The 15,497-nt window shown below is 43.9% G+C and overlaps 1 protein-coding gene across 2 annotated transcripts in view; it reads left to right on the top strand.

Moving 5' to 3' along the window:
- Nucleotides 1-9,722: 9,722 nt before the first annotated feature.
- POU2F1 (POU class 2 homeobox 1) overlaps nt 9,723-15,497 on the top strand; it is a 208,276-nt gene continuing 202,501 nt past the window's right edge. The window contains exon 1 of one of the 2 annotated variants that reach the window (XM_017867604.1): nt 9,723-11,046. In XM_017867604.1, the coding sequence (XP_017723093.1) occupies nt 10,986-11,046 (61 nt within the window). In that variant the 5' untranslated portion in view covers nt 9,723-10,985. The remainder of the gene's footprint in view (nt 11,047-15,497) is intronic. The other variant, XM_017867606.1, reaches the window with a different exon arrangement.

Here is a 15,497-nt window from a genome sequence, read left to right as displayed (position 1 = left end):
AGAAGTATCTCACAAAATCCTATCAGTACTCACAATACGGGGAGCACTAAGAAAGCACTGCAATCCCCATTTTACAGGGGAGGACCCGAGTGTACAAGGGCTTTCAAGATCTTCGTGTGAGGTTAAACAGTCAGTGAGAGGCAAGCCTGGGATCAATCCTGGCTGTGGCTGATGCCAGAACCCACACATAACCATTCTCATAACTCTATTCCCTCCTCAGTAGGTGTGATCAGTTACCCATGGCATCCTCATTTTATGCCCCTTCGTCTACTTAAGCTTCCCTCCCCAAGCACTACTAGTGCTTTTGATTGGTGCTTCCTATCCCTCTCACAAAGCACGGCAGTCCTCAAGTTGCCAGAATGGGGCAGAGTGTTCTCTTTTGCTCTTTTGTTCATTCAGCTTTGTCAGAGGATTATTAAAGCTCCTTGTGCCCCTATGTCCCCTAGAAAATTTCATGAAATGGGCAGAAATTCAGCGGATATGCTCTGGCCTTGGGCACAGCTGGCAGTTGCCCTAATGGGTTAAGTGCCAAATTGGATAAATTACTGGGTGTGGTGGCTCATGCTTGTACTCCCAGCACTTCGAGAGGCTGAGGCAGGAGGACTGCTGGAACCCAGGAGTTTGAGACCAGCCTGGGCAACATAGTGACACTTCATCTCTACAAAATAAAGTAATTAGCTGGGTGTGGTGGCATGAGTCTCTGGTCCCAGTTACTTAGGAGGCTGAGGTGGGAGAATCGCTTGAACCCGGGAGGCAGAGGTTGTGGTGAGCCAAGATCACACCACTGCACTCCAACCTGGGTGACAGAGCAAGACTCCGTCTCAAAAAAAAAAAAAAAAGGATAAATTGTCTTAATATAAGTTAAACATAATTTAAACATAAATTAAACACAAATTCCCCATTTATTTAATATTTAAATTAAATATAACATATTAATATATAAACATAAGTATTTCATTTTTGAAATATATATTTATATCCATTGAATATACATATTTGTTTTGAAGCCTCTTTCTGTCTCTTATTTGTTGTTTACTAGTTTTGTTTTGTTGTTTTTTTTTTTTTGAGATGGAGTTTCGCTCTGTTGTCCAGGCTGGAGTGCAGTGGTGCAATCTCAGCTCAGTGTAACCTCTGCCTCCTGGGTGCAAGCGTTTCTCCTGCCTCAGCCTCCCAAGTAGTTGGAATTACAGGCACACGCCACCATGCCCAGCTACTTTTTGTATTTTTAGTATAAATGGGGTTTTGCCATGTCAGCCACGCTGGTCTCCTAACCACTCCTGGCCACTCCTGACCTTGGGTGATCCGCCCACCTCAGCCTCCCAAAGTGCTGGAATTTCAGGTGTGAGCCACTGCGCTGACCTGTTTACTAGTTTTACATTTACCTCCACCCTACTTCTCAAGCTTCTAATCTATAACTAGATCTTAGGAGAATGATCCAGAGGGTGGTTTCACTCACTTCCTGGTTGTAAGACTGTGTCTTTGTCTTCCTACTTGGCTAAATCTTCAACATCCTATAAAGCTGTAGCCCTAGGCAGAAGTTAGGCCACAATTTTACTCAGCCTCCATTCACAAAACTGTGTGGGAGTGTGAAATGACACAGGTACAAGGCTGTTCATTGTGATATTGAGAGTAACAGAGAACATTTATCTGTAAATAGCATGTGTCCAGCAAGAGAGGACTGGTTGAGTAAACCACGGTTCATGCACACAATGAAGTAGACAGAGCCTTAAAAAAGAAAGTAAAATCTCCATGTCCCGATATGGAACAATCTTCTGTACATACAGTTAAGCGACAAAAGCAAGGTACAGAACAGTGCATATGGTGTGCTGTCTTTTGTGTAAAAGGATATGCTATCCTTTTAAGAAAGGGAGAGACACCACATGCCTGTGGTCCCAGCTACTTAGGAAGCTGAGGCAGGAGGATCACTTGAGCCCAGAAGTTTGGGCTGCGGTGAGCTATGATTGTGCCTGTGAATGTGAATAGCCATTGCACTCCAGCCTGGGTAACATAATAGAGAGATCCTGTCTCAAAAAAAAAAAAAAAAAGAGAGGGAGAGAAATAAGAATATATATAGTTGTGAGAAGAGCTGTTGGAAGAATACACAACAAACCAATAAAAATGATTTCCTAAAGAGAAGGGAAAGTGAGACTGGAGTAAACATGAGATTTCTCTGTATCATAAAATGCTATAGGTTGAGTTTTGGATTTTGATTTATGTAATATGTAGATATTAAAATATCTACCAATTACCAAAAAAAAAAAAAAAAAAAAAAAAAAGAGTGTGTACCTGTGTGCAGAGGGGCAGGATGCTTCCAAGCCCAGAACCTAGTTCTGGTCCTTCCTCTTTGTGGTGCTAAAATCCCAAGTAACCACTGCCTGCCTCAAGGCAGCTAACCTACTCACGGTCTGCATGTATGTGCTCTTCCTGGTTTGTGGAAGTGATTATTGCTTTTGAGTCTGTTTCTTTTTGCTTTTCTCTTTTTCTATTTCATCTGTCATTGCTGAATATTTGCAGCAGAGGAAATGTTTAGATTTGTGAAACTATTGTGCCATTGTAAGTCCTTTTCCTTTAGTTTTAACCCTTATTGAAAATCCTTTAAAATATATTTTCTTACCTTACAAAGTCCTGAACACTAAGAATTACTAAACATTTATCATATGACAAAACATAATAGAATGAAGTTTATAACCCTTAATTATCAGTATAAAATCATTACATTTCATAGAGTTTAAAATGTCATTTTAAGATGCACCATTATTTTATGTACCATTAGAAAATGCTGCCAAGACCCAGTGCAGTGGCTCACACCTGAAACCCCAACACTTTGGGAAGCCGAGGCAGGAGGATTGCTTAAGTCTAAGAGTCCGAGAGCAGCCTAGGGAACATAGCAAGACCCTCTCTCTACAAAAAATAAAAAATTAACTGGGTGTGGTAGTGCACACCCCTGTAGTCCCAGCTATTTGGGAGGCTGAGGTGGGAGGATCACTGGAACCTGGTAGGCTGAGGCTGCAGTGAGCCACGATCATACCACTGCACTCGGCCTAGAGGACAGAATGAGACCCTGTCTCAAAAACAAAAAAATGCTACCAATTAAACTATGACACAGTGTTTTCTTATCAAACCTTTGTAAGGTGCATCTTGATGTCAAAGATATTAAAATGTGAAGAATTGTGCATCTGAATGGATAAAATATAGAATTATAGTTGTAGACTTGGAAGATAAAAAGGTTGAACTAAATGTGTACTGATCCTAGGATGTTCCAGAAATCCAAAGGAAATGTTTTGCCTAGAGCAATGCCAAGTATATGGTAGGTACTTGATGAATGTTTACAAATAAATAAAGGCTTTTTACATGACATTAGATGGTCATTAAAACACAGCGAGAAGTAGGCAAGAAAATTTGTTTAAAAAATGTTAAGCATCGACTATGTCCAGGCTTGTACTGTAACATTAAGAATAAGAAGATAAAAAAAAAAAAGAAGATAAAGTCTAGTCATTGATAGTTTATACTCTAGTGAAGGAGCCAAATGTAACAGTCTGAAATCAGAGGAGAGATGGGGACTGAAGGAGTAGGTCATCTTCAGAGGGATATTAATAGTTGAAATTGGGATAGATAATGACACCAAACAGGCTTGCAACATGACAGGGATATAAGCAGAACCTCGGAGAGTCCTGTATTTAATGGGAAGAAAAAGAGGATCCAGTGAGGAAAAGCAAGAAGAGTTAGAGATATCAGAGGAGAAATTGAAGAGCAATTTGTCATTGAGACCAGAAGCAGAGATGGCTTTGAGAAGGAAAGAACGATCAACATTGTCAAATTGCCGAGAGATGGGGCAAGATGAGGAGTGAAGATGTCATCAGATCTGGCAGTTAGGAGGTCATCAGTGGTTTCCAATAAAGTAATTTCAGGAAAATCACTGGAGCAGATGTCAGACTGTAATGGGTTGTTGAGTAAATGCAGGGAGAGTTTATCTAGAGAACACTTATGAGGAAGAATAAAAAGAGGCAGGAAAAAACAGGAAGGGCAGAAATGTCAATAAATGTAGGGGGGAAAATAGGCACCTCATTGCATGGAAACGAAGTGAAGGATTGAATGTCTAGATGCGAGGGGAAGGCAGGTTGGGGCAGGAGCTGGCAGCTAAGGTGGTGAACAAATCTGGGCGCTCAGAGAAGAAAGGAACAGAGGATATGGAATCAAGCAATCTTTGGTTCAATTCCCAGTTCTGACCTTAATGTGTAAACTTGGGCAAGTTACTTAACCTCTGCCTTCAGATGCTAAAAGTAATCCTCAGAAAAAGGACAGATATTCCAACAACACCCCTACAGTAAATATGATAACTTCTAAGAGTTTTTTCTTCTAATGATTTTAATGTAGGCTGATGACATAAGTCCAAAGTACGATTCTAGGAAAGAATCTTACAGGGGACAAAATGATGTATTTCAAGTGCATGGCTTTCTGACAGTTTGGCTTTTAAGAGTATCTAGAGGTGAAATAGCAAATGGATTTTATATTGCATGCCAATGCTGAGGAGATGCCAATGGCTGCTCAAAGCACTGGTTGGGTAGAATCATGTTTGAGCAAGAGTCTAGGCTCAGCATAAGAAAGGGTTATGGATTAAAGAAGTTGCCCAGGGGCATGGAAGGGACAGTAAGTAGCAAGAGCAGTGTCATATACAGTATTTGCTGACTCTGAATTAGAAGAGAAAATGGCTATGTATCCATCAGATAGTTCTCCATAAGTGATATTGAGCTTTTTGATAAGCAATGAATTGTAAAGATTTCCGAGAAGTAGAAATATTCTCCACTGTACATTAATGGTAGGAACATAAATTACAGTAGTCAGCTATAGTCAGTGTGACATCCTTTTATGAATGTTAAGGCATGTGATCAGTTTATATTCATTAATTTAGTAGAAGGCCTCTCCACCTGCTCAAGGGGGAAAGACCATGGAAATATCTGAGGCAGGATCAAAATCTTCCTTGGAAAAACTGGATACACTGTAAGACATGGACAAAAAGGAGATGAGGGTCCCAGTGCTTCATATCCAATGGTCACCATCATTTTATCTTGAAAACTTTGTTTTTTTTCTAAGAGACAGTCTCTTTCTATGTTGCCTAGGTTAGTCTCAAACTCCTGGACTCAAGCAAAGCTCCCTCCTCAGCCTCCCAAGTAACTGGGACTCCAGGCATGTGCCACCATGCCTGGCTTGAAAACTTTTTAAAGTTTCTTTTGCCAAGCTTGCTCAATAGTATTTATAGTATATGCACCTTTAAGCTTGATGTATTTATAGTATATGCACCTTGGTTGAATCTTCCAAGAAAGTATATTTCATTATATATATATAAAATATAGATATGAAATTACTTGTGTATTTTATCTATACTAACAATGATTCAATTGATTTTCTTGTATTTTCTACATAGACAATAACTTACACATAAAAATGACAATTTCTATGACTTCCCAATATTTGTACCAATTATTTAATTTCATTTACTTTTTACCCTTGCCAAAGTATCAATAAAATGCTAAAGAGTAATGGCATCCTTTTTTTTTCTTGATTTTATATACTTCTAGATATGTATATATGCACACACACATACACACACACACATATATATATGCAGTGATAATCATGTTTTTAAACAAAATCTCATCTTGAACTCCAATACAGGTAAAGCAGAACCATTCTGGCTGAAGGGGACGTAGAGGGCTTGTTTTTCATCAAGGCTGGCACTGAGGACTTCATGGAACATAGTTTGAAAGCCTCTGCTGTAAGATTAATTAGTTATGAAATGCATCCCTAGGCCACAAATTAATTTGCTAGATTAGAATGTTCATCTTTATGAACAGGTGAAATGTTGGGGATGTTTATAAAAGTGATAATTTTAATTTAGTCACCTAAGGCAATTATAATCATTAAAATACATTTCCGGCCGGGGCGCGGTGGCTTCAGCCTGTAATCCCAGCACTTTGGAGCGAGCGGCGGATCATGGGTCAGGGATCGAGCCCCCCCCCCATCCTGGTAACGGTGAACCGTCTCTATAAAATCAAAAAATAGCGGGCGACGGTGGCGGGCGCTGTAGTTCCGCTACTCGGAGGCTGAGGCAGGGAATGGCGTAAACCAGGAGGGCCGAGCTTGCAGTGGCTGAGATCGGCCACTGCACTCCAGCCTGGGCGACGAGCGAGGGACTCCGGTCTCAAAAAAAAAAAAAAAAAAAAAAAAAAATACATTTCCAGTGTCTACTAGATTCCCCTTTAACAAAACCATGTGGTAGCACCAAGAGTTAACTCCAGTACAAGGAAGGCTGTGCCAATCCCAGTCCTGTGCTTCCCTCTGTGAAGGTCTGATCTGCTAATTGCTCCTAACAGGCCGTGGTCTTTTGAAAAAAATGGCACTTCAAGGCCCAAGAACACTGCAGGTATTTCAGTCTTCACATCTGCATTCTGGGCAGCAGGAAGAGAAAAAAAGAGGAAGAACAAACTTGCTTGTTTTATTTTTTTGAGAGAGTCTTGCTGTGTCACCCAGGTTGGACTGCAGTGGTGAGATTAAGGCTTACTGCAGTCTTAACCTTCCGGGCTCAAGTGATCCTCCCACCTAAGCCTCCCAAGTAGCTGAGACTACAGGCATGTGCCACCATACCCAGCTGATTTTAAAATTTTCTGTAGAGACATGGTCTCATATGTTGCCAGGGCCGGCCCTGAACTCCTGGCCTCAAGCAATCCTCTCGCCTCAGCCTCCCAAAACTTGCTTCTTTAAAAAGCGTTCCCAGAAATCCCACCAAATTAACTCTTTATAATTCAATAGTCAAAATTTTGTCACATGGCCACGCCTAGCTGCAAGGGAGCCTGTGTGTCGCACTTTAGCAGACAGATGGAACACATTCCTGTTGATACTTTAGGGCTGTTACTAAGGAACATCCATCCAGTACTGGTAACAGCTAGGCAGAAGTAACCACCACTCACCTGCACTACTGTGCCATGTATATTTTACTATATGTACAGATTTGTGTTACCACTACCACACTCAGGATACAGAACAACTCCATTAACCACCCTCCTCCTCCAAATTTCCCTTGTGCCTATCCCTTATAATTACATCTTCCTAACTATCTCCTGGCAACCACTGATCTGTTTTCCATCACTATAGTTTTGTTATCTCCTTAATGTCATATAGATGGAACCATATAGTACATGGTATATAACCTTTTGAGACTGGCTTCTTTCAGTCAGCATAATGCCTTTGAGATTCACTGAAGTTGTTGCATATGACAGTAGTTCATTTTTTTCAATTGCTGAGTAGTATTCCGTGGTATGAATGTTCGTTTATTTATTCATATGAAGAACATTTGAATTGTTTCTACTTTTTGGCAATTATAATAGAGCTGCTCTTTGTTTCTATGTGAAGTGAAGTTCTCATCCACTTACACCTTTTTATTTGTATTTATTTATTAAAAGCATTTTTTTTTGAGACAGAGTCTCACTCTGTCACCTAGGCAGGAGTGCAGTGGCACCATCACAGCTCACTGCAGCCTCGAACTCCTGCCCTCAAACAGTCCTCATCCCTCACCTGAGCCTCCCAAGGAGCTAAGGAAGTGGAACCATAGGTGTGTGCCACCACACCCACCTTAACTTTTTGCTTTTTGTAGAGACAGGGATTGTGTTGCCCAGGCTGGTCTTGAACTCCTGGTGTCAAGCAATTCTCCTGCCTCAGTCTTCCAAGGTGGTAGGATTTTAGGCGTGACTACTGCACCTGGCCTATATTTTTATTATGACATTATATACAAGGACATTGTTTGTTAATGTGTTCCCTTCCTATACTGAACTATATGTACTGATAATGGTTTAATCTGTGTCCCCACCAAATCTCATGTCAAATTATAATCTCCAATTTTGGTGGTGGGGCCTGGAGGGAGGTGATTGGATCATGGGGGTGGATTTCCCCCTTGCTGTTCTGGTGACAGTGAATTCTCATGAGATCTGGTTGTTTAAATGTGTATCTCACAGCCTGTGGAACTGGGAGCTACTTACACCTCTCTGTAAATTATCCCATCTCAGGTATTTCTTTATAACAGTGCAAGAACAGACTAATACAGAGGTGACTGGATCATTGGGGTAGATTTCTCATGAATGGGTTAGCACCATCCCTTGGTGCTGTCCTCATGACAGGGAGTTCTTGTAAGACATGATCCTTTGAAAGTGTATGGCATCTACCCTCCTACTCTTTCTCTTGTTCCTGTTCTCCTGTGTGATGTACAAGCTCCTTCTTGGCCTTCACCATGACTGTAAGCTTCCAGAGTCCTCCCCAGAAGTAGTCCTTCCCAGTGCTATACTTCCTGTACAGCCTACAGACCCATGAGTCAATTAAACCTCTTTTCTTATAAATTACCAAGTGTCAGGTATTTCTCTATAGCAATGCATGAACAGCCTAACATATGTATCTCCAAGATTTTGCCTGATCCAAAGCAAATAACTTACTGTAGTGGTTAAGAGTATGGTCCCCGGCCTGTGTTTGAATTTTAGCTCTAACACTTAATAGTGGTGTGACACTGGGCAAGTTACCTGACATCTCTATGCCTCAATCTTCCCATCCTAGATAACTGGGATAAAGAGTTTCTACCTCCCAGGGTATTGTAAGGTTTTTTGTTTGTTTGTTTTTTTAGTGATATATGTGAGTTTGCTGAGGTCAAAGTAGTGTCTTACACATTTTCCTATCTTTAGCACCTAGTAAGTTCAAGGAAGAATGCAGATGTTTACAATTTTTTATTGAACAAAAGACTACATTAATTTTACAAATAATCCTAACATATATAACTGTATATTTACTATTTTTCTTCAACCAATATGAACACCTACTATGCCCAGGCATTGTGCTAGGCACTGGGGACAGTTAGAAGGAAACATAAATATCTCATCAGGAGGAAAAGAAACTTTGATACAGTCTATTTTAAGCTATTTTGTTCTCACAGAACTATCCTTCCTTAAATAAAATCCTTTCCATGAAAATTTCCTTTTATAGAAGTGAAACAGTAAAGAATGCATAACACATACACTAGCTTCAGTGACTTTCCAAAGGTCATATTAATTTACTTTTTGAACCAAAGAGCAAAACTAGGATTAAACAGAAGCTAGGAAATTAAATAAGGGTATTTGAGCTCTTTTTCTTAGTGGAGATGATTTCAAATTTGTGTCCCCCAGAGCAGGGGCATAGTACTTAACTATTTCCAATAAGGTTGACGATTCTGAGACTTCTCTCACAGTAATGCTGGTGAATATAACTTAGGCCATATTTCCAGATTAACTAGTTAAATATTTCCTTAAGTGTGCTTGTTGGTGTGGCTCGAAATAATTAGATTACAGGACGGTCTAATTACTTGGTTCAAACACTCATACACACACCTTAAAGCTTAATTACCACGAATAAATCAATCCCATCCCCAAATCGTTGCCTGTCACTGACCATAGCTTTAACTGTACTTGCACAGTTAAAGGAGTTCAAGCATGATAGGATGACTAAAACTTTAGCCGTTAAAATAATTGCTCTCACTTGGAAATCAGTTTTGTTTTTAAGTGCAGAACCGACAATTCTACCCAATTTAAGCTTCAGTCATCTCTCTCAAGACAGATTAACTAGAGCTGATTAAAAAAAAAACACACACAAAACTTTGCTTACCATGAAATACACCTCTTTTTATTCTAAAAAATCAAACAAAAAAACAAGCCTAGAAAAACCTCAGGGCTTTAAGAACTAGTAAAATAATTCGACCTGGGACTTTGTCCTGGGAATTTCACCATTTAAGATAAAGAAAACTCAGCAACATTATGACTAGTTACCAAGAAAGATACGTGCAACGGGAAACCTTTCCCCAGTACCATATTTACTGTGAGAAACACAGTAAAATAAAATTCACGATGAAGTTACGTTGATTTCGACATTTTTATTAGTTATCAGCTTACGGCTAGGTTTTAAAGGGTGTTCCAAGGCGGGAAAAAGGAGGGGAAAGCCTCAGAAGACGGGGTCTGTTTCGATCGGGGGGAGCGACGTCAGAGGGGCGTGAAGGCAGAAAAGAAGGGTAGGGCGGAAATTAGCGACTTAATAAGACGCCTAGTTGCCGAGGAAGCCAGCTGGGCGTTAGAAGCAAGTAGAGCAGAAGAGATTTAGGGCTAATTAAAACAATCACAGGACACTCCCCCTCGCGTTTGCCGGGGCCGGGTCTCCTGCATTGGCAGAGCCGGGGGCGGGGATTAGTTCGGATTCAAATTTAAAGCGGGAGGCCCGCATGTGGCTCAGCAGGTGTCTCATGCCCAGCCCCCGCTGCGGTAGTTTCCGCCTCTACCTGCCCAGAGGGCCGGAAATTACCTAGCGAGGAGCGGCTTCTCCATTGTTGCCAATGTTTCAACTGCGCGGAAAGCCTGAAGAAAGTACGGAGCACAGGGCACGCCGGCCGCCCACTGCCCCTCCACGCGCCCCCACGCTCCTGGCCGCTGTGCTCCTTGCCCTGCATTTACAATGCCACAGGCCACTGGGGGAGACCGGAGCGAAGCCGGGAGGGAGGCAAGGCGGAAGGAAAAGGGAGAAGTCTTAAGACGACACAAACGCCCAGGGCACTATATAATCTGGTTCCGAGCTAGAGGGAGCGCATGCGCCGGCCACACTTCAGGCGCATGGAGAAAGGCGCGCATGCGCAGAGCCGAGACGAAAAACTAAGCGAAGGGGTGACTGGCAGATTGAGGGCGCTGCTTTAGCTACAGAAGGGCCACAGCGGCCCGAAGGCGCGTGCGCAGAGCGCGGGACGGGGGTGGAGCTCTTCTGAGGGGGCCGGGGCGAACAGCGCCGGCCTCGCGCGCCCCCTGGCGCGCGCCCGGGGAGAGGAAGGAGCGGGAGGGGGCGGAGAGGAGGGAGGAGGCAAGCAGGGCGGGAGGGGGGAGGGGAGACAGAGCGAGGGAGGGTTTATCGACCGGGCGATTTTGGTTAAAATATTCAAAATGGCGGACGGAGGAGCAGCGAGTCAAGATGAGAGTTCAGCCGCGGCGGCAGCAGCAGCAGGTAATCATTACAGCATTTTACATATTCATATTCATACTCAACCCCGGCTCCCGCTGCCCCCCCCGCGACTTAGCATAATTTATTAGTACATCAGATTATTATAATTAACGGCGGGGGAGATGGGGGGCCGGGGCACGGAGGCCCCGCCGGGCGCCGAGCGGAGGGGGAAGATACTCGGAGCGGCCAGGGCGGAGGGGAAGGAAAGGGGCAAAGGCGGGCTGCGATCACCGCCCTCCTTCCTGCCCCTGGCCCACCCCGCCGCCGGCTTCGCCGCCCGGCCCGCCCGCCTGGCACCGGCCCTCCTCCTCCTCCGGCCGGCGCCGCTGCCGCTCCTAGCCGCCTTTCCCGACCCGAGCGGGTCCGCGGCGGGGCGACGGGCCGGGGCAGGAGGGAGAGGCACGAGGGACAATAAAGACATTTTACATATTCATAGCTGCTGGGGCTGGCGGGGCGCAGTGGGGGCGCGGGCGGGCCCGACTGGGGCCGAACCGGCGCGGGGTGGGGCGTGGAGGGGGATGGAGTCGGCCGGCGGCACAATGCCGGGGAGGCGGCCGGGGCCGGACGGACCCCGGCGGCCGGACACCCGCACGCGTCTTTCCCCGGGAGCGGAGCGGGCCCGGCCGGGCGCTGCCCGCCTCGGGGGCGGCCCTCAGGGCAACCGGGGGTGCGCGCGGGGAGAGCTCCCTGCTCGCGCCCCGCCACCGCACGGGGGTCCAAGCGGGGCTGAGCCCGGGGGTCACGGCCCCAGGCACCTCGGCCGCGCCCCAGTGGTCCCCGGTGTGGTGGCCTGACCCAAGCCAGGCCTGCTCTCTAGGTGGGTAGGGGTGAGCGGTCGTGGGCGCTAAGAGATGGCCTGGGGCGGCGGGGGTGGGGAACCCGCGCAGGGGTCAGCGTCGCCCCCCTAGGGGGTGGACTGGGTTGGAAGGGGTCCTTGGGACAAGTTCCTTCCGAGGGGATGTTCTTTGGGGCGGCCCGCGCGCCCCTGGCCGGCGGCCGGCAGCCCCTTTGCGTCGTCCGCCGGGGCTTCGCGGGCGAGTTGGGCTGGAGGTGCCTGGCGTGGTCTGACCTCCGTCTCCCTTTGCCCCTCCCCGCTGCCCCCCCCTACGCCGCTCCCCACACCCCCTGCGCCTGACCGGGACGCACGGGGCGGGTGGCCCTCCGGGGCCTCTCGCTCCGAGGCCCTAGAAGCTCCCAGAGGCCTCCCGAGAACTTGAATGTAAAGGGCTGCCCTCCTGCCCCAGAATGGGCTGGCCTGACAAGTTGATCTCGATTTCCTCTCTCCTGCTGGGAGTCGGTGGGGAGGGACGGGGATCCCCCTCCCTTCTTCTGTGGCGGTGTTTTCTCGCTGGGTGCTGGGTCGTCTTTACTCTCTGCTTAGCCGAACCTCTTCTCATTTGAATAATGTCTAATTCGGGGAGGTTTATATTATTGAAATGGCCGCCTGGCTTTCCCCGCCTCTCATGTTTAGTAATTCAGACCTTTAATAACAGCCACTCACAGCCCAACGCCGTGTTTATATTTTACATTCGCCCCATGTGCTTTTGTGGTTCGATATGATTCTTTTTTTTTCCTTGGCAATCCACAGGGCTCTGAGATCAAACCCAGGCCGTGCTGGGAAGAGAGGGGGAAAGCTAGGCCTTGGCTCCTCTAGCAGTTGCCTAGGCCTCATGTTCTGTGCTGCTTGATTTATTTACTAATAACCAAAATGACTACCTCCACCAACTTCCACACACTTTCCCCTCCTCCGCGGGCAAAACAAACTCTCTTGGGGCTTTGCAGCATTAAAACAGCTCCTAGCTAAGTATCAACTCTGATATGGTTTGTTTTCTCTTAAAAGACTTTCTTATAGTTTGCAGTAGTATTGGGCCTAGGGGAAAAAATCTGTCCTGTATTTCATTTTCAGAGCCTATGAAATTTATTTCGGTTTAATCCAAATCACTTTGTTTTGGGGATGGGTACCCCGGTTGCTCCCCACCCCCATGTTAAATACTTTAAGGCTTTGTAAAGATCTGCAGTATTTGTGAAACTGAGACATTTTTCTTTTCCTCTAAGAGTTGTGGAGTAGCTAAATATTAGAAATTCCAATTAACACTTTCATAATTTCTTGCTGTGGTGCTCCCTTTCGAACATCTTCATTCTAATTTAAAATGGAGCTGACGTAAATTTTGTGCTATCATTGTCATAGACTTGCTTATTTTAATTGTAGCATTACTGAAAACAAAAATGGGGTTATGTTTTCTTTGAGTATTTGTGTCATGGTTAAATGAGCGAAAAAAGAAGAATAAACACAGGCATTGTGTTTACCCTGATCTTGGAACTTATTCTCCTCCCAGCACACCCGCCCCTCTTCTTTAAGTTGTCAGAATTGATTTTATGTTTTATCTAGACTTAGGACAGTTGGCCTGTGAGAGGCAGATTAACTTTTACTGTTTAGAGGAAACAGTAATTTTGATTTTTGGTCTTTCCTGGGGTAAAATTTTCTTTAACATTTTAATTTTGTGTAGGGGATGTGTGTGAGTGTGAGTGTGACTGGTGTTGTCTCTCATTGGTGGATGTTTACCGCTGCGTAGTTGAGGGAAGTATTAGAGGACTGGGGTTTAACACTAATGTGTTAAACCTTTGAAATTATGTTAAGACAGTTTGGTGAGTGGCTAGCTATGTATTTTGTGGGACATTGATCTTAAGCTTAATCTGTAACAAAATTCTAGGTTTGATGGACTAAACACAAGCTAATTTCAGATAACCAGTTCTCACCATTTTTCTTCTTTCACTCACAGTAGGTAGGCCCTGAATGCAGCAGGAAAAAAAAAATCTGTAGCTTTTCAGAGAACCTTTAGGTGAATGACTGCTTCAGAGACCTGAAGTATGAGGTTGGATGGACAAAAAGCAGTAATATAATTTCATGCCTTAAATAGCATATGTTTTTGCACCAGATTCCCAAGATGTGGTCAAACTGATGATGTCATTGGACAGAGGACAAGGTGCAGTTAATTTGATTTATTGTCCTGAGGTGAAGTGTAGCAGTGAAGCCTTCTCGTAGGGAAACCATTTATCTCGGGACAATTTCCTTTATAGCTGCAATTTAACCACTACTGAGGCTGTAGATATTTTATACAAAATGATAAACCGTACATTGGATTTTACAAACAAAATTTCACTGTTACAGTTTTTGTAATACAGAAGAGGATGGATGTTGTTAACTGGCCTTATATTTTGGTTCACTTTTAATGCTATTGTAAAAATTCATTTCCTCAAAATTATCAAATGGAGTATTTGGGTTTTAGATAATCATAGAAGTGACCCGTATAAATGCTTATTTTAGATATGTTTGTTGTGGTCTCCTAAACTTTTGTAAGAAACTGTGTTTCTTAATCAGAGCATGGCTTAGGCTAGTGGAGCGACCATTTGCCTTAGAATCCATTTCAGTGAGTAATGAGGGCTATGTATTCTTTTAGGTGGAAATGATAATGTTGAAAATAAGGTAGATATTTACAGGAAAGCATGTGCTTTGAAAACAGTTTTTTTAAAATTCAGAATTCTTTTTGGATTTATCTTAGTTTGGACTAGTTTGTTCATTTTCTTTTGATTGATTAGTGATTTTTAAAATTGTTCCATTGCAACAGTGATTGCACTTGGAATTTTTGACATATTAATAGATTTTCTTGTAAGATGTTTCTCTAATTTTAATTAGTTTATTTTAAGGTGATGATTCAGATTCTGAAGAATGTGATAAAATTGCTGTGCTTTATTTCTAACTTGAATTTGTGATCCAAATTTGATAGAGTATTTTAGGTTACTTTTGAACCCACATGAGTTTATAACCTGCCTGTCTGCTTTTACATCTGTCAAGTAGCTTCCTGCGTATTTCTAGGAAATCCATTGTCACTTTCTTCTTTATTTTTTTGTTTTTTTTTCCAGACAGGGTCTTGCTCTGTCTCCCAGGCTGGAGTGCAGTGGTGCGATCTCGGCTCACTGCAACCTCTGCCTCCTGGGTTCAAGCGATTCTCCTGCCTCAGCCTCCTGAGTAGCTGGGACTACAGGCACACACCATGACGCCCGACTAATTTTTGTATTTTTTGTAGAGGTGGGGTTTCACCATATTGGCCAGGCTGGTCTCGAACTCCTGACCTCAAGTGATCCACCCACCTCGGCCTCCTAAAGTGCTGGATTACAGGTGTGAGCCACCACACCTGGCTCATTGTCACTTTCTTAACTCTCCCACCTATTAATTATAATGATACTTTTGAATCAAGGTCTTGAAAATTCATGTGACTGCTGACCAACTGTTTTTGATTTCTAAAGGACTGTTCTGCTTCCAAACCATTACTGTAAGAGTAATTTTTAACCTCTTCCCTCAAATTAGTTTGTAATTCCTTTCCTTGTCAAAAATCCCAGTAGACAAGGAAAAAACAAACAGTGGCTATTATTTGGGTTTAAATGAATTCAGGTGT

The sequence above is a fragment of the Rhinopithecus bieti genome, unplaced genomic scaffold (genome assembly GCF_001698545.2).
Source record: "Rhinopithecus bieti isolate Rb0 unplaced genomic scaffold, ASM169854v2 scaffold_3763, whole genome shotgun sequence".
Classification (NCBI taxonomy): Eukaryota; Metazoa; Chordata; class Mammalia; order Primates; family Cercopithecidae; genus Rhinopithecus; species Rhinopithecus bieti.
The sequence above is the reverse complement of the archived record's forward strand: the minus strand, read 5'-3'. Positions and strand labels throughout refer to the sequence as shown.